The sequence below is a fragment of the Colossoma macropomum genome, unplaced genomic scaffold (genome assembly GCF_904425465.1).
Source record: "Colossoma macropomum unplaced genomic scaffold, Colossoma_macropomum, whole genome shotgun sequence".
NCBI lineage: Eukaryota > Metazoa > Chordata > Actinopteri > Characiformes > Serrasalmidae > Colossoma > Colossoma macropomum.
This window is the reverse complement of record NW_023494785.1, coordinates 29,350,321-29,368,907: the sequence shown is the minus strand read 5'-3', so window position 1 is coordinate 29,368,907 and position 18,587 is coordinate 29,350,321. Positions and strand designations below refer to the sequence as shown.

General features: G+C 38.0%; 1 protein-coding gene across 1 annotated transcript; it reads left to right on the top strand.

Annotated features, from left to right (window-relative positions):
* The first annotated feature begins 1,566 nt into the window (after positions 1-1,566).
* On the top strand, positions 1,567-18,337 carry selenbp1 (selenium binding protein 1). The gene is made up of 12 exons (XM_036590126.1): positions 1,567-1,772; positions 8,264-8,320; positions 8,405-8,517; positions 10,355-10,540; positions 11,408-11,528; positions 11,745-11,927; positions 13,736-13,917; positions 14,046-14,124; positions 14,203-14,324; positions 16,870-16,962; positions 17,420-17,538; positions 17,635-18,337. The coding sequence occupies exons 1-12, from the start codon at positions 1,769-1,771 to the stop codon at positions 17,795-17,797; spliced, it is 1,422 nt and encodes a 473-aa protein (XP_036446019.1). The 5' UTR covers positions 1,567-1,768; the 3' UTR covers positions 17,798-18,337.
* Positions 18,338-18,587: the final 250 nt, after the last annotated feature.

Here is an 18,587-nt window from a genome sequence, read left to right as displayed (position 1 = left end):
GTTGAACTTGGATGTGTCTTGAATTTGTACATTCAAAAAATTTGGCCTGATTTGAACAGCAGGCAAATCGGATTTGTTCCTCAAATCGGATCTTTTGAGAGGACTGTCCGCGCTGTTATTTGCAAGTGATCAGATTGGATTTGTGTCCAGACATCACCAGTCTATCTGAATGGGTTGCTGTGGTAACAACGTAGGTGTCGGTAATTATGTAGCTTTGCTGGTGACACAGATTTCAAACATGGATTAGGAGAGACGGAGGTGCGTCATCTCCCCCTTCAATCTCTTCAGAATTCTCTGATATAAGCATGAATCTTTGATGCTCTTCTTGAATTCCAACACTTCCGTCACTCTGGATTTGACATTTTTGTTGTTTGTCGCATTGCAAGTGACGCAAAACACACTTTGAAATTTGATTTTAGCAGCCAGGGTGTCGAGACATGAGAGGCATCTGTAAAAATCCGATTGGAACTGCATTTCAGACCAGCTCCAAATGCGGTTTGGATACCGCTTGCAAAAATCAGATTTTGTGGGGGGGGTTTTTGCTGTTCAGACTATCAAAAATCAATCTGGATATGATCTGGATATCCAGAAAATCACACTTGGGCTGACAGTCTGAACATACACCTAATCCAGTTAACTGGGAATTTACTTCCTGATTAGCTCTTCCTGAGTTGAAATGAGTGTGGGGGAGCACTAAAATGTGTTCCAGGGGTTGGGATCCACTTACCCTAGAGTTTAAACTTTGTCAAAGCCCAATGGGATCCAGCAGTTTCTGTCCTGTTTGTTCAAAACTGACCAATGTTTTGCAGATATTTATTGAGCTCAGGTCAGGCTAAAGTTTCACATTTAAGTTTCCCCAAAACCTGTCATCCTTAATGGGTTTGGGCCTGCATTTAGATTTCCCTTTATTCATCCTTCCTGCCTTCTGTTGACGTCTTTAACACTGAGTCAACTTGAAATCTGATGCATTTGGAGAAATCACAGCATTGCACACGTGCAGTGCTCATTTGTTTAAAGATAAATCATGTATGGGTGTAGTACTTTTTGCATTTAATAGACCACTTTGACACAGTATGGTGCAACGCAGGCCAAAGGCCAAATTTTGCTCACTGAATTCACAACTTTTATTGGCATGCAGGTTAACTTTACTGCAAACTGGATTTGGTCTTTTATAGGCTGCACCGAGTACTCCAATAAAATAAATAGCCCAATCCAGGAAGAAGTGAGCTTGCAGGTAAGCTTTAAGAGTGATCAAACCTGATCCTGGACATCCAACTTCTTGTGGACTGTAGTTCAAACCTCAATCTGCCACACTGGAGCCAGCTAATTAACCCTTTTGGCTGGATGAGATCCATGGAAGTAAGCATGGGGTAGATGTAGGTTTCAACTAAACTGCAGGAGAGTAGATAACCGGTAGTAGAGTTAGTGACCATTTTTACTTGACCCTGACCCTGAGGCAGCTGCTTATTCGAATTTTCCGTTCCACCTCAATTGGTGCAGCAGTTGCATTCTGGCGCCTTCATCCACGCCTGAATGTAAATATGCCAGTTAAGGGGGAACGTAAAATTCAGATAATAAACCAACTTTAGCCTCATTGCAGTGGTAAAAGTTTATCAATGTGTCCAGCCTGCTTTAGCCTCAGTCATGCTTACGTAAGAGTGGAGTATTTCCCCACAGCAGCCCCTGCCGTCGCCTCCATTCACTCTCCACGTCTGCCTGGGAAAGGCGGTCATTTCAACGTCTGTCAGCTGAACTGCGATTGAACAAAATGGGTACGTATAGGTAAAATTGACTTCTTGCATGGTATTTATTGTTTGTGAAGTTGGCAGCAAACAAACAAACAAACACAGACAACGTTGTCGAAAGGTGGTGACGTTTACGTTGTCTGAACAAGGTAGTCACAGCCTCATTGTTCAGTAACGATGCCGCGCGGTGCTGTGACTACCTGTTGGCGCCGCAGCAAAATTCCATGGAGTTCCATAATGGAACTTAGGAGGATTCTAGAAGGTTTTGACAACGTTCTGACAACGTTGCCTCAACTTTCTGAAGGAGTCACTTCTCAACGTTGTGGGCACCAAAACAATAGGCTGTCACAACGTAACTGTTTGCTGGGTAGTGTTGGCGAGATTTTAGAGGGTTTGTGTAAACAAAGCTGTACTGTTTTGCACCCTTGAATGCCGAGGATCATTGCATTCATCTTGTAGATCTGTAGGCTGCTCAGAACCCCCCTTTCACTTCGCACAACATTAAAATGTAGCCATTCGCCTTACAGGGCCTGTTGGACTTTCGGTCAGTCACCGAAATAAACTTGGCTTGGTTAGCAATTTAGAGTTCCATCAACTACTCGGTAAAGCAGTAACGGACATCTGCTAACACTGGCGCTTTCTGTTAGTCCTGATTTGCGAATTCAGATTACGTCATTTCCACACCGAAATCCGCCAGTGTTACACACCAGGGTTTTATTTTGTAAAACGCATAACTTAAAAAGCTCAGATTAATGAAACCAGATTCAAACTGAGCAGGCTGACTTGTGAAAATGGTCACAGTTCTTGTTTTGTCCGTCCGTGTGTAGACAGCGAGCAAGGAAAGTGAAAGAAAGTGGAAAAATAAGCGTTTTTTTTTACTTTGTCGGGTGATTTTTCAATACAAATTATGTCAGAATCTATGAAAATGTGTTTGATTTAGCAGAGCTCGATTCGTGAAAAAAATTCACAGAGAGCTCAGTGTGTTTGCTCCATGCGGGAGTCTCCTCAGGAGTGAGACTACCTGACTTTGGAGTTTAATTTCACATGCGAACATTATCAATAACCTTGCAAATTCACTTGCTGTCCATATTCGTTGATTTGTGAAGACATTCACAAACAGATAAGTTATTTATACAGTTCTACTCGGCTTTTCAAGTGTAATAGTTCAGCTTTTGGGGCAAATATAGAGCATTAACGCGTAGACTTAATAACTCCTCATGTATGGAGATAACAGCAGACACAAAATACTTCACAACTTCACGACTCTGACATGCTATTTACACTAACACATTTCACTTGTTTTAGGCATTATCTGATTTGTGAAAACTTTCACAAACGCAGTTTAGTATATTTGTGTGATTTATACAGTTCTCCTTACATTTTTATGGCTGATTAATGCAGAAGAACACCAGATAGCTAAAGGTACTGCTAGGAAGGTGACTGTATTTAGCCTCAACAAGCAGTCAGGGTTTCTAAACAATAATGGGGGATTTTAAACGGTTGTATGTTTAAGTGTTGCATGCTGGGTTTTGTACCACGGTAAAGTTAGTTTTATTTTCGATATTCGTCTTTTCAAAATCTATGAAAACTAATACAATTTGTGACACCATTATTTCCAAAATCCAAAGACTGTGCATCGTTGATACAGTAGTTACAGTAAAATATTCAACATCTAAAGGCTGTGCATCATTGCTGACACCTCACTGCACCATACACAGCTGTTTTTAGTGGTGTATGTAATGTGAAATATTATTAATTCAAAATACATAAAAATTAATAAAAAGTAGTTACAGCAATATTTCCAAAATCCAAAGGCTGTGCTTCATTGCTGACTCCTTGCTGCACCACATACAGTCGTTTGTAATGTTGCATATAATGCAGCTTAAATATTATTGAAATTCAAAAATACATAAAAAATAATAAAAAGCAGTTACAGTAATATATCCAACATCTAAAGGCTGTGCATCATTGCTGACACCTCACTGCACCATACACAGCTGTTTTTTGTGATGTATGTAATGTGACTGAAATATTATTGAAATTCAAAATACATAAAAATGAATACAAATTAGTTACGTGATTATATCCAAAATCCAAAATATCTCAAAATACATAAAATTAATAAAAAGTAGTTACAGCAATATATCAAACATCCAGTGGCTGTGCATCATTGCTGACTCCTTGCTGCACCATATACTGACTAAGGTATTAGCAATAATGCACAGCCTTTGGATTTTGGATATATTGCTGTAACTACTTTTATTAATTTTTTATGTATTTTGAATTTCAATAATAGTTCAGCAGCATTGTACACAGCACTAAACACAGCTGTGTATGGTGCAACATTGTGTCAGCAATGATGCACAGCCTTTGGATTTTGGATGTAATCACATTACTACTTTTTATAAATTTTTATGTATTTTAAATTTCAGTAATATTTCAGTCACATTACATACATCACTAAAAACAGCTGTGTATGGTGCAGTGAGGTGTCAGCCTTTAGATGTTGGATATATTACTGTAACTGTTTTTATTCATTTTTATGTATTTTGAAATTCAATAATATTTAAGATGCATTATATACATCACTAAAAACAGCTGTGTATGGTGCAGGAAGGTGTCTGCAATGATGCACAGCCTTTGGAATATGGATATATTGCTGTAACTACTTTTTATTAATTTTTTTGTATTTTGAATTTCAAAAATATTTAAGCTGTATTATATACATTACTGAAAACAGCTGTGTGTGGTGCAGCAAGGTGTCAGCAATGATGCACAACCTTTGGATTTTGGACAATTTGCTGTAACTATTTTTTATTAACTTTTATGTATTTTGAATTTCAATAATATTTCAGTCACATTACATACATCACTAAAAACAGCTGTGTATGGTGCAGTGAGGTGTCAGCAATGATGCACAGCCTTTAGATGTTGAATATTTTGCTGTAACTACTGTATCAACGATGCACAGTCTTTGGATTTTGGAAATAATGGTGTAACAAATTGTATTAATTTTTATAGATTTTGAGTTTGAATAATATTTCTGCTGCATTATATATTACTTCAAAAACAGCTGTGCATGCTGCAGAGAGATGTCAGCCTTTAGCTCTTGGATATAATATAATATATAATATACTTGGAGCTATTGATGTTTCATTTTCTGACAGTGTCTATTGTTAGCATGAACAATAAAAAATGTATTTAAATGCACTGAAATGCTTTGGAGGAAAACAAATGCGTGTGCAAGGATGTAGGCGTGGTCTAGAAGTGCATGCTTTTTCTTCCCATTGAAAAACTTGTCTCAGTTCTATGCTATTAACACAAAAGAGCGGTACGTTAAATGTCACCCAAACTGCAAAAGAAAAGGTGTGCGTCACTCTCTGTGGTCGTACGGTCATGAACATGTAAGTCTTTACTGCCTACCATAGTCCGATCAAATGTTATTAGCGCCGAAAAGACGAATCTTGAAAATAAAACTAACTTTACCGTGGTGGGTTTTGTAGTGTTAGAGCACCGATGGACTAAAACACAAGCTGGATACAAAATCTTGAATTCTGTCAAACTGTTGAGGGCGAGGCTAAGTGCTGCACTAGAGAATATTGCGTAACATTAAAAATAACAAATGCTAGTTTTAGGCAATGGAGGAATGCCCTTTTGAGTCCATGTCTAAATGAATTTTTTTTAAGGGTGAATCATACACAACTTAGCTTACGCAGCTTAGTGTAAGATTAGACACAAAACCAGCCTAAAAGTCTTCAGTGCATGGAATCCACAGGCCTGGTACTGAGGGCCATTTAACTCAACTAATTCTTCAGGTATTCTCGTGAGACTGCTCGTCAAAGAATTTGACTCGCTGGGGCGAGAGACTGCGTTCATTTACAAGAGCTATGGGGAAAATTGAGGTTGTTGTTTTGGAGGTGTTTGATTTGCATTACAGTCTCCCTAATACATTTAAATGGGTAGCAGTAATAAAGTACATGAAAAGTGAATTTAAATGTAAATGTGAAGTTCATGGTTTTTGATCTAATTCACAAGTGAGAACAACAAATGGAGTGGAAAAAGAGCTGTTCTCTCCACAAAACGCTGCCCATTGTACCTCCAGTCACCTGGGATGGGGTGCACTGGCCAGCTTACTTTGTGCACTTTTGTCTCCATTATTAGAGTTGCTGTGTATGGGCCCCCACAAATGAATAGATGACCACAAGGTTTAGTACTGTCTGCAAACCAGGTTGCCTTCAGGGCTCATGCTGCCACCTGAACCAGCGTTTACCGAATGTGTGATCAGTGATTGATACCATTTATAAATGCCTACATCTCTTCCGCGGTGTACTTGCGTTCAGCAGGTGGCGAGTATTATCGCATGTTCCACGTAATGCAGATTCAGAGCCTGGTACGTGAATGAGCGGGATAGATAGATAGATAGATACACTTTCTGTTAGGCACTCATTCTTCCATTGTTAAACAGTGGCTGTAATGTTGTTTTATAGAATGTTGTGCAAGGATCTGAAGCAAAGCCCTCCTGGAACACGCCTAAAATATTTTCCCAGACTTCAACATGAGTTGATCAAGCTGTTCAAATGCTGAAAGCTCCTCTTTTTTGGAAGGGGTCCATAATAACTGAATTGAGTTGCATTTGAAACTAGCATTTAAAAGACTTAACTAAATTGGGAAATTAAAATTTAAAAAGAGCAAAATATAATGACAGATAAAAGAGGTAAGGGCTGGGAAACAGGCAGCTGTAGGCTTGCTGCATTTTTAATGGCAATAAACATGTTCACAGCAGAACGTATTACTTGTTCACCTACATTAACATTTGTCATAAGGGAACTGAAATTTGAGTGCTAATGAAAAAATAAACAATGCATTGCAAAGCAGTGAGAGCTTTTGCTTTACATCATGCAGGATGTGTGAAAAACTGACCTGAGAATAACCCTCCAGTGTTGTTTATCATGGGGAGGATGTTGTACAATCCTTGGCAAGGCTCCTTGTCTCCTACACTACTGTGAAATTGCACATCTGTTGCATTTTTCACATTAACCCCTTCGATTTATATTCAGTAGCTTACACTCTTTATTTGGTTTATACTATGAAACTAACTAGGCAAGTTAGGTAGTAATGAGGGTGAGAAATGGAAGTCTGGCCCAGCCCATGGTTCCTTAGAGTTTATGAGGTTAAAATAAAAAGCCAGTGTGACCTTTGGCTGATCACTCCAGTGCTGAACTGTACGGAGTTCTTTGCATTTAGAAAGTAAAGGTTTTTAGAGTATTCACTGAGCCATCTGCTTACAGTAGTTCCACCAAATTACGTACATACTCAGTTTGTGTAGTAAGGCGCCTGCAACTATGCAGTCTGCAACAGGGCACCTCTCTAATGATGACAGTCTCTCTCTAATGAACTAGCCTGTTATACAGTGTTCTTAGACTTTAATGATGTATATACTTTAATTCTTCATTAGGTTAGTCTTATTCAGTTTCTTTTTTCACAGTTGTGCATCAATAAACTAAAGGTGTAAGACCTTACCAGACATTTTTAACTTTATTTTCCCCATATAGCAACAGTTGTTGGACAATAACAAAGTACACTTCATTACTGTTATTATGTCATTACTATTATTATTACTATTAGTATGTTTTTCAGAGGAAAGTATCTGTTCTTTTTTTAAGCATTTCCTTTTTTATTTGCATATTTCTCACTTAAAAATTGAGAAACCTTTCCAAAAAGACACATTTTTCCAAAATGTTAACTTCACAGGACAAGGCAAAAACATTCTTTACTTTTATTGCAGGTGGATGTATTGAGATTTTTTTCTAGGTAATTTTGAGAAAAGTATTTCTCAAATTATATAGAAAAGTAAAAAAGTGCTTTTTATTCTACTATTTTCTGTGTGATATTGTGAAGCTATTTTTTTTGTTATAAATATGAAAGAACATGATGCAATTTCACCAATAAATCAAATCAGTCTTAATGCACCTTTCAAGTCCCTCCCCTGAATACTGAATGTCCAGTCATAGCTTAGCAACTATAACTAGGCCTGGGCAGAAATGGGCACAAATGCTGTAACATTTGAGCAGATATTTTTAAATCAGATAGCCCATATCCCAGAAGTCTGCATGGGGGCTGAAATTGTATCCATTTCTTAAACTCTTACTTTTGCTACTGAGGCACATTAAGAAGCAGTTACTTTTGTACTTGAACTCAAGTAAAAATATAGAGCACTTAATATTTTACCAAGCGTATCTCTACTTTCACTTCAATTTGTGTGCTTTGTCCACCACTGTTTCCACATCACTGTCCTAAGAAACGCATTGCCATTTTCATCAAGAATGAAGTATTTTTAAGATTTTATGGTAGCGAGTCTCTGAGGCCCATATAAAATGACTTGGGTCCTGTAGCTGCGTTTGTTTCAGTTTGACTCTGTTTGCTTTTTTACATGCAGTACTCTTGTTCATAAATGTGCAATGAGTAGAACATTTGTAGAGTCTTAGAGATGTGATCAGTATGACTGTTTCTCTCCACAGCATCTAAGTGCTCAGGATGTGGACCAGGATACAAAAGCCCTCTGGATGCCATGAAGGGTGAGTGCAACACAGAGGTTGGTAACTGTATCTATATAACAAAAGGGGCAAGTTTAAAAACCTGGTACCTGAACATTCCTCAAGGGCCTCGAGAGGAGATCGTTTACCTGCCCTGTATTTACCGGAACACTGGAGTCAGAAAGCCTGACTATCTTGCAACAGTTGATGTCGATCCCAAATCTCCCACTTACTGCACGGTAATGTGACGTTAAAAAAAGTTTGTTTATTATTTATATCATTTGTATATATGTGTGCTTCTGTAAACAAGAATAGATTCTTATTTGATTGAACAGTGTACTTTTTAAAAGGTGCTGTATAGATATGTGCATTCTGACTAAATTTGATATGTGAGTATCTGTTAATAGGTAATGAACGGATATACCACAGGAAAATAAAAAGCAAAACATTATATTATTAGACTTGACGCAACAAAATTCAGAGGGTTGAAGCTTTGATTTCCTTAAGACAAAATATCAGTTAGCTTTTATTAACTTTTGTATGGCTTGTGCAGGTTAAGGACTGGGTGTGGTAGGGTTTATTGTTTTTTGTTTGTTTGTTATGAGACCATGTATTTATTTTGTCCATTAATTGTAAAACACTTTGGTTTTAAATGTGCCACATAGATAAAACTTACATATAATATAAATAAAATATAAATACATATAACATATAAATACATATAAATAAAACATACCTAAAAAAGATAAAATCTGCATATTTCACACGCTGAGTTGTAAACAGTCATTCAGCGTGGTTTGATGTGAAATGGTTCATCATACAGAAACTAATAGACTCAGATTTCTTTACAGTGGTTGTGATAGGAACCAAGATTTGTAATGTCTACAACACAATTATAGCCATTTTAGTAACTATTCAAAATGACGAGTGAACCTACACATGCCTTCTGAGTTTTTATAAGACGTTTCAAACATCTGGTAAAGTGGTAAATCTGAGAGGGGGGCAAAAATTTAGGATTTTGCCTACATGTACCTCTTTGCCATAAATGGTTTAAAAAGGTATATATTAGGCAAAAAATGTTTCAAGCATCAGGCATAGCCTTTTTACTGCAATAGCTTTCTGTGATTTAGCTTTTAGAGGCATTAAACTCTTCAGACGTCTGGTTCCTATTACCAGCACTGTGAGCATTTATGACTCAGTAAGTTTCTCTTGAGCAGAACATTTCACATCAAACTGCTCTGAATGACTCTGTTTACCTCTCAATGATTTAATAAGTTATACAGTAATGTTGAAAAATTGCTGAAATAACCTTTTAACAATGCATCTTTGGCAGCAAGCTCACATTAAGGTGCTTGTTTGATATCCTCATGTGATGGAACAAATATCCTAATAGTGATTCCAGTAATCCAAAACTGGCACCTTGAGCAATTACAGGAAATTCCACCATTTTATTTCCTCTCAAAGTTTTTGCATAACTAGATTGTTTAGTATGTAAACAGTCATTCAGAGTGGTTTGATGTGAAATGGGTCATTGTAGAGAAACTTACTAACTCCGATATCTTTACAGCGGTGCTGATAGGAACCACAGGTCTACAACTCAGATATAGCCATTTTGTTTACTATTCAAAATGACCAGTGAACCTGCATGTGTAGCTTTTGTGATTTGCTTATTCAAACACACCTGATTCAGCTCAGTAGTATTACAGTATTGTAATGTTTAGTTGGTGTGTTAAGAACCAGACAATCACCAAACTGAGCTGGACGCTGGCCCACCAGGACCACAGTTTGTCACCCCTGTTTTACATACACTTAAACGCCACGCCTCAGAAACTCTGGGCTCTTCGAAAAGTGTGAGTTTGCCACTAGTAAATACAACATTGCAAATACAATATTTCCGACACAACTTGCAGCATTAGAGGCAGGATGGAACTAAAGTCTGCAGGAAAACAGATCTTCGGGAGGGGGGTTGGCAATCACTGCTGTAGTAAGAAAATCCTGCTTTTCAAACAGTCTCTCTGAATTTCTATTTAAGCTTGCACATTTCAGTAATTCTGTCCATACACTGGACGTGTTCAGGTGATTCACAGGTTGCCCATGCCCAACATGAATGATGAGCTGCACCACTCTGGCTGGAACGCCTGCAGCAGCTGTTATGACGATGCCTCCAAAAAGCGCAATCGGCTCATTTTACCTTCTCTCATCTCCTCCCGCATCTACGTTATTGACGTGGATACGAACCCCCGAGCTCCACGACTTCACAAGGTAAGACTGAATTCGGTGAGATCTGAGCACCCATACAATTACGATGCACAATAATTAGACACATAATGACCCGTAATCATCAAAGTTGCTTAAAAAGATGCACAGATTTGACTGCCTTTATTTTATTCAAGAGCTGCTCTGTGCCTGGTTCATGAGACTTTCATACGACTTGGAAACAAGCAGAGGTTTAGTGCAAATGATGAATCAGATTCAGTGCGTGAAATCAAGTGCCAGCATACCAGCACTATTTATATCAAGCACGCCCTAATTCATGCAGATGTTTTGCCAGGGAGCCAATAAAATGACAGCAATCAGCAGCTTGCAGGCCAATGGCTGTGCTCTAGTTGGAGTTTGAAGTTGAGCAGTGAGTGCATTGCTACCCATACTGAACGAACTTTATAGTGATAAAATTACAATGACTGGAAAGAATAAAATGTAAAATAAATAACTTTTTTTTTTAAGATGGTAGAATGATTGTGTAGTGTAATTATTTTCCTAAAATAACATATTTAGATGCTTTATTATTGCAGTGTATGAAATGTTTTAGGCTAGCTGTGTTTTTTATTGTTTTTATCATTTTTGGTGTCATTAGTATAAAACAAAAGCACAGTGTAATGTTTTAAATGGAACAGTTGCAGCACTTGTTTACACCAATATAGATACATCCATTATTTACTGGATTGTAATGTGCATGAATTGTTAGTGTTATTCTTAGTTTCGGTATTCATTTTTGTTATTGTTATTAGTGATATTGTATTATAGATATTGATATCATAGATATTTGGAACAAGTTTGCTGGTTTCATCCTGGCAAGACTCATCTGTAGTTCCAAGCACACTTTTTCCATTAATTTGTCTCTTCTCTCAGACAGTTGAACCTGTGGAGATGTATTGGAAGTGTGGATTGGCCAATCCTCACACGTCCCATTGCCTTGGCAGTGGGCAAGTTATGATTAGCACCCTTGGTGACCCCTCAGGAAATGGCAAAGGTTAGATACTATTCTGATTTCAGAGTCCCTCAATTTGGATGTTTGATATGTATGTAGTCTATAATCTGTACCATTCAATTCATTAATCTACAGATGAGTGGGTTCTGTAATAGCCTAGTTATACATGTAAAGTTTTTCTCATTTAATGTGTGAAGCCCCAACAAGCTGTCTGAAGGTGCTTAGCCATGGAAACGTCTTTTCAATGTGTATTGTTAGGTGGATTCGTGTTGTTGGATGGTGAGACCTTTGAAGTGACTTGTAACTGGGAGTTACCTGGTGAAGCAGCTCCTTTTGGCTATGACTTCTGGTACCAGCCACGCCACAACGTCATGATAAGCACAGAGTGGGGAGCACCCAAAATGCTTGCAAATGGATTTAATCCTGCCGATTTCAAAGCTGGTGAGTCTGTTTACGGGGGTGCATGTGTGTTTGCTCATTATTAGGAGTATAAAAATGCATTGATCTGAAGAGGAAGACCTGACTCGATCAACTGTGCAACGTTAGGATCAATTATAATTGATCTATAATATTCAGTAAAGTATGCATTCATTTTTAGGCAAAATACATTTATCTACTATATTCAAACATAGAAATGTCCTTTCAGGAATACTTCATTCAGTGACATTTATGTATACAGTGTATATTTAAACATGTATATGACATATATATTTATTAGACTATCTGGTCAAGTTCCATGTTTGGTGATTTGATGAAAATAAGTTGACTCCTCCTCTACTGGGAACACACTTCTGCACATTTTGATATACAGTCACTGTTTATTGTTCTGAATTTATCATATTGAGAAAAATATCTAAAATGTGGCCTGTGCAAAAGTTATGGCAAACTTTTATATTTTATCATTTATCATATTTTATTATTACATATGTATTAGAATTTGTTGTTGTAGCTGTTCTAAAGAAAATATAAGAGAAACATAAGTGTAGATCCTTCCAGTCAAGTAAAATGCATGATGCAGTTAAGTAATTAATATCCTACAATGCAGGTCTAGTTGACCACACTGTTATTTGCAAGTGATCAGATCAGATTTGCGTATCCAGACATCACCAATCTATCGGCGTGGGTTGCTGTAGTAATTACTTAGACGTCAGTAACTACGCAGCTACACTGGTGACACAGATTTCAAACACGTCTGCCAGCACTTCTGTCTCTCTGGAGTTGACATCATTATTTGTCAGGTTGCAAATGTCACAAAAGACACTTTGAAATCCAATTTCAGCAGCCAGAACATCCAAATTGAGATGCATCTGTAAAAATCTGATTGGAATTACATTTCAAACCACATACGAGTCTGACATTTTTTTTTCGCAGTCCAGACTATCAGAGTTGTCTAGATCTTGTATCCAGCTATCTAGATACAAAGTGGACATGCCAAACATCGAATTTGGGCTGGCAGTCTGAACATGGCTTAAGACTGCTCAACTGGCTAATGTTTCAGTAGGTACAGTGACTGAAGTGGCGTTTAGATATGAGAAAGTCTTCATTAAGCTGGGTTGGAAATTGTGAATGAAAGCACACATTTGGTGACCATAATGCTCATTCATTAGTGAAATATTTAAAGGATAATTATAGAAGAGCAAGACCACCATATTCTGTGGGTGAATGTGGCATAAATCAAGAGAATAGTTTAAGCCTGAATGCTTGACCCCTACAGCAAGGGAATCCGGTGGTTCTGTAATACTGTGGAGGGCATTTTACTAGCTTGTTTTGGGTCCACTTAGGTCGCTGCAAATCAAAACAGTTATTCTGACTGATTTAAGTTGTTGCGAGCCTTATTGCATGATGAAACATGTCTATTTTGATGGGTGTGGTCTCTCCCTGGAAGACAACTGCCAGATCCACAAGGCACGAGGGGTCACTGAATGGTTTGATGAGGATGAAAATAATGCAAATCAAATGTTATGGCCTTCACAGTCACCAGATCTCTGAGAGATTCTGGACTGACAGCACTTTCTACCCCATCATCGAAACACCAACTGGTGAATAACTTTTGGAAGAATTATGTCCCATCCATTCTGTACAGTTTCAGAGACGCTTCACACTGTGTCTTTTCCCTTTGATTGGTAACTTGTCTGTGTATGTTTACCATAACTTCTCTATGGAATTGCAGTCAGTTTTGTTGTCTGCAGTTATTGTTGTTCAGTGGTAACTGAATGTTTTTGGGGTTTTTTTTCGTCACCCCTCTTCAGGTCACTATGGCCAGTGCATCCATGTGTGGGACTGGACCACTCACAAGCACGTGCAGACTCTGGATCTGGGGGAAGAGGGTGCCATCCCTCTAGAGATCCGCTTCCTGCACGACCCTGCTGCATCTGAGGGCTATGTGGGCTGTGCACTGCAGGGCACTGTGTTCCGCTTCTATAAGACTCCGGCAAGCAGTTCCTTTAGGCAGCTAGTCATGAAATCCAGATGTTAATCATTATCTTAAGGACACAAATCTGAGAAATGATCATGATAATAGTGGCTATATGTTCTAAAAATGTTTTTTGTGCTTCTTAGAAAGGTGACTGGGCTGCAGAGAGAGTCATCAAGATCCCCAGTAAAAAAGTAGAGGGTTGGATTCTACCTGAAATGCCAAGTAAGGTTGTATGCAGTGAAACCTTTCTAGAGGGATTTGCTGAGGCATGTTTATGAGCGTTTATCTGTTTTGCTTCAGGTCTTATTACTGACATTATAATCTCATTGGACGATCGCTTCCTGTACTTCAGCAACTGGTTGCACGGTGACATTCGGCAGTATGATATCACTGACAGGAGGAATCCACGTATGGTGGGCCAGGTGAGAAGCCACAGGTTCTTCTAGGCATCAGATAATTAACAACAATGATGCACCTTTCATTCAGGTAATAATCTCAACATGCAACCAAGGTGAACTCAATACAGCGATAGAAGTGTAACATTTAGAAAAATACAGCATGTAGCTGAAATACAATAAAAGCAGTGAACCACCATAACATTTTAATAAAGGTTCTTCCTAAATAAAATGCCACCATGGCAATTTAAAAAGCACAATGTCCCACAACATTTATGAAAATGCCTTTCTAAATAAAAACGTCTTTCTTCTGGTTTTAAAAGAAGTCTGTTGAAGCCTGAGACAATCAGGAAGGGCGGTTCAAAGGCGAGGGCCAGCTGCACGAAAGGCATGATCACCCTTTGTATGCATGATTAGTGTTGGATCTGAGATGGTGACTACAATTAAACAATATAAAAAGTTCCTTGAGATAATGTGGTGCGTTTCCGGGGTTACATTGAAAAGCTAGGAAGGGAATTTTATTCTCAGTTCTTTGACACAGGAAGCCAATGCAGAGAATGCCATTTTGGTTTCATAAAATGACAAATTACTAGAGCTTTTTTATTTATATATATATATATATATATATATATATATATATATATATACAGTGGCAAGAAAAAGTATGTGAACCTTTTGGAATTTTATGGTTTTCTGCATTAATTTGTCATAAAATGTGATCTGATTCTTATCCAAGTCAAGCGTATTGACAAATATAATGGGCCTAAAATAACACAAAAAAATTCTGATCATTCATGTCTTCATTGAGAACAACCATAAAAACCTCATAGTGCTAGTGGATAAAGTATGTGAACCCTGGAGTTAATGATCTCAAAAAAGCTAATTGGAGTCAGGTGTTGGCATACCTGGAGTCTTGTTAAGAAAATGAGTTTGGACTGATAAAAACCACACAAACTTTTTGAGTTTGCTCTGCACAAGAAGGATACGCGTATGTGAGCCATGCCTCACCAAAAAGAGCTTTCGGAGGATCTATGATCAAAAATGGTTGATTTACATAAAGCTGGAAAGGGTTACAAAGTGATTTCAAAGACTTTAGAAATTCACCAGTCTACAGTAAGGCAAACAATCTACAAATGGAGACAATTTGGGACTGTGGCTGCTCTGCCAAGAAGTGGGCGCCCAGTCAAAATGACCCCACGAGCACAATGGAGACTCCTCAATGAAGTAAAGAAATAAGCCCGAGTGACAGCCAAAGATTTGAAGGCGTCACTGGTACAGGCTAACATCTGTCTTCATGAGTCTGCAGTCCGTAAAACCTTGAACAAGCAGGGTGTCTGTGGCAGGACACCACGAAGGAAGCCGCTGCTTACTAAAAAGAACGTTGCTGTACGCCTGAAGTTTGCAAAAGAGCACATTGACACTCCACAACGGTACTGGCAAAATGTTTTGTGGACAGATGAAACTAAGATTGAACTATTTGGAAAGAACACACAGCGCTACATCTGACATAAAAAAGGCACTGCACATCACTTGTGGAGCAAGTCCACAACAGAATGGCTTATGAAAAACAAAATCCGCCTTTTGGAGTGGCCAAGTCAGAGCCCAGATCTCAACCCAATAGAAATGTTATGGTAGGCGTCCAAGGAACATGACAGAGCTAAAGCAGCTCTGCCAGGAAGAATGGGCTAAAATTCCTCCTGAACGATGTGCAGGTCTGATCCACAGCTACAGGAAGCGCCTGGTTGAGGTTATTGCTGCTAAGGGGGGGTCAACCAGCTATTAATTCCAAGGGTTCACTTACTTTTTCCACTACCACTTTGTTGAATGAGTGTGTGCAATAAAGAAAAATTAAAAAAAAATTGTGTTATTATTTTAGGCACATTATATTTGTCAATACACTTGACTTGCATGAGGATCAGATCACATTTTATGACAAATTAATGCAGAAAACCATAAAATTCCATATTTATTTATTTATTTAATAATAATAATTAGTAGTAGTAGGGGTGGTGGTGGTAGTAATAGTATCTGTCAAGTCGATATTGACTCCTGGTGACCCTGTGGATGGTGGTTTTCCAGAATATCCTGTCTTCTCTTTGGGTGTTCAGGATACTTAATGGCTTGTTCATGATTCCTCTGATTGTGTCCATCAAGTTTGTTTCTGACCATCCTCTTCGTCTTTTACCTTCTCTTTTTTAACTTCTTTGCTGATGTGGAACCATTCTGTTTCCTTTCTGTCATGTGTGTGGCTAGTTAACCAGTGTAGGGGTTCTTCACTAGAACAGTAACAGTAGAACAGGAACATTTTCCCTAATTTTATGTGGTTAACACAGTTGAAGGCTTTGCTCTAGTCAGTGACACTGTCCTTCACACAGTGTGAAAATTTTGTGATGAATGGTCCAAAGCAAATAGTCCAAAATCACTTGTAATAAAATCTTGTTATATTAATTTGCATTAAAGTTAAGAACACAGTCTTTCTGTTACAGTTACCATTTTGGAGATACAAGGTTTTGTTCCACCAGCATCTGATGGTTTTGCTGCTGAATTATGTGACAATTATGTGTCTTTTAAGGTCTTTCTTGGAGGCAGCATTCAAAATGATGGCCCTGTCAAAGTACTGGAGGACAAGGAACTGGACAGCCAGCCATCTCCAAGGATAGTGAAGGTACATAAAAAGCACCTGCAGTCATATGGAAAAGTTAAAACACCTTCAGTCAAACTACATTGTTTTGTTGAATATTTTGAATATAAGTGAAGTCCTGTGCAAAAGTTTGGGCACACATGGTCAAATTACATGTTTTGTTTTTGTTTTGTCAAAATAAATTAACACATCATCTACAGAGAACACACTTCAGCACAATTTAATGCACAATTACTGTTTATTTGCTGAATTTAACATATTGGGGGGGGGACATGTGTCCAGTGCAAAAGTTGTGGCACATTGTGTGTACAAATACATAAAAATGTGTACTAAATTTTACATGTAACCCCTGAAGAGGATATGTTAACTTAGTTTCACTTCAGAGAAAATCAACAAAACATGTAATTTGGCCAGGTGTGTCCAACTACTTATAGTTCTGACGGTTGACTGTTCACTGAAGATAAGTGTTCTTGTGCATCAGGGCAAACGTATACCAGGGAGTCCACAGATGCTGCAGCTGAGCTTGGATGGGAAAAGACTCTATGTAACCACTTCTTTGTACAGTGCATGGGACAAGCAGTTCTATCCTGAGCTCATCAAGTGAGACAAACTGTTATAAGCCATTTTATTTTGAGTGATTTTCGCTCTGTGAAGACTTAAATTGCTCAATAATGATGTTTCTTTTTTTAAATTCAGACAAGGCTCAGTCATGATGCAGATTGATGTGGACACAGTGAAGGGTGGCTTGAAACTCAATGAGGATTTCTTGGTGGATTTCGGAAAGGAGCCTGATGGTCCTGCACTTGCTCATGAGATCCGATACCCTGGGGGCGACTGCACCTCTGACATTTGGCTGTGAAACAGCAGCTCACTCTTTTATTATTCAGGAAATCCACATGAAATATTATTCCTAGTTACGCTTCTCCCTTATTTCACATATGCTGTATGTCTAAAAGTCAAAGTGCAAACACCTGCTCATCCAACATTTCTTTTGAAATCAAGGGAGTTTGCTGCCATGGTGACCTTAGACTCCTGTGCAGCTGCTCCGGAGCATCTTATTCTATTGACTGTGCTTTTATATTGATATTATCTAAGCTTTGTGTGTGCAGTTGGACACCTGTATCAGCAATTTAAAGTAGCTAAATTCAGTAATTATAGCAGAGTGTCCTGGACACTTTTGGACACACTGTGTATTATCTACTTAACTCAAACATGCTTTTGTCTTGCTTCAGATGTCTTTACTAATATCAACATATGATTGCTGTAATTCATTAATACACCATTCTGTAGTTATCTGACACAAATGGTAGACATAATATTTTTATATGGTTATGTGAATGGGAGAATGAAGTGTATACAAAGTAATTACTTTTTTCAAATAAAAAAAACAAAAATCTTATTTTTTGCAAACGTTATTCACTATAAAAAACAACAAATACAAAAGTTCAAGGCACATTTCAATTGATATTATTATAAAAAAGGTATTCGAGCCCAAAACTAGCATTTATTAATTATTAGCATCTAATAGTAATTAAGTAGTTATTTGTCGTCATATGTAATATTCTGTACACACTTAAAAAATATGGTTCTTCTGGGGTTCGTAGTAAAAAACAATTGTTCTATATGGAACCATGAACACTCAAATAACC

What these genes read in the sequence shown, in the direction of transcription:
- selenbp1 (XM_036590126.1), top strand. An exon ending in CCCTCTGGATGCCATGAAGG is followed by an intron (nt 8,321 to 8,404) that starts GTGAGTGCAACA and finishes ACATTCCTCAAG; the next exon opens with GGCCTCGAGAGGAGATCGTT. An exon ending in CCCCTCAGGAAATGGCAAAG is followed by an intron (nt 11,529 to 11,744) that starts GTTAGATACTAT and finishes GTGTATTGTTAG; the next exon opens with GTGGATTCGTGTTGTTGGAT.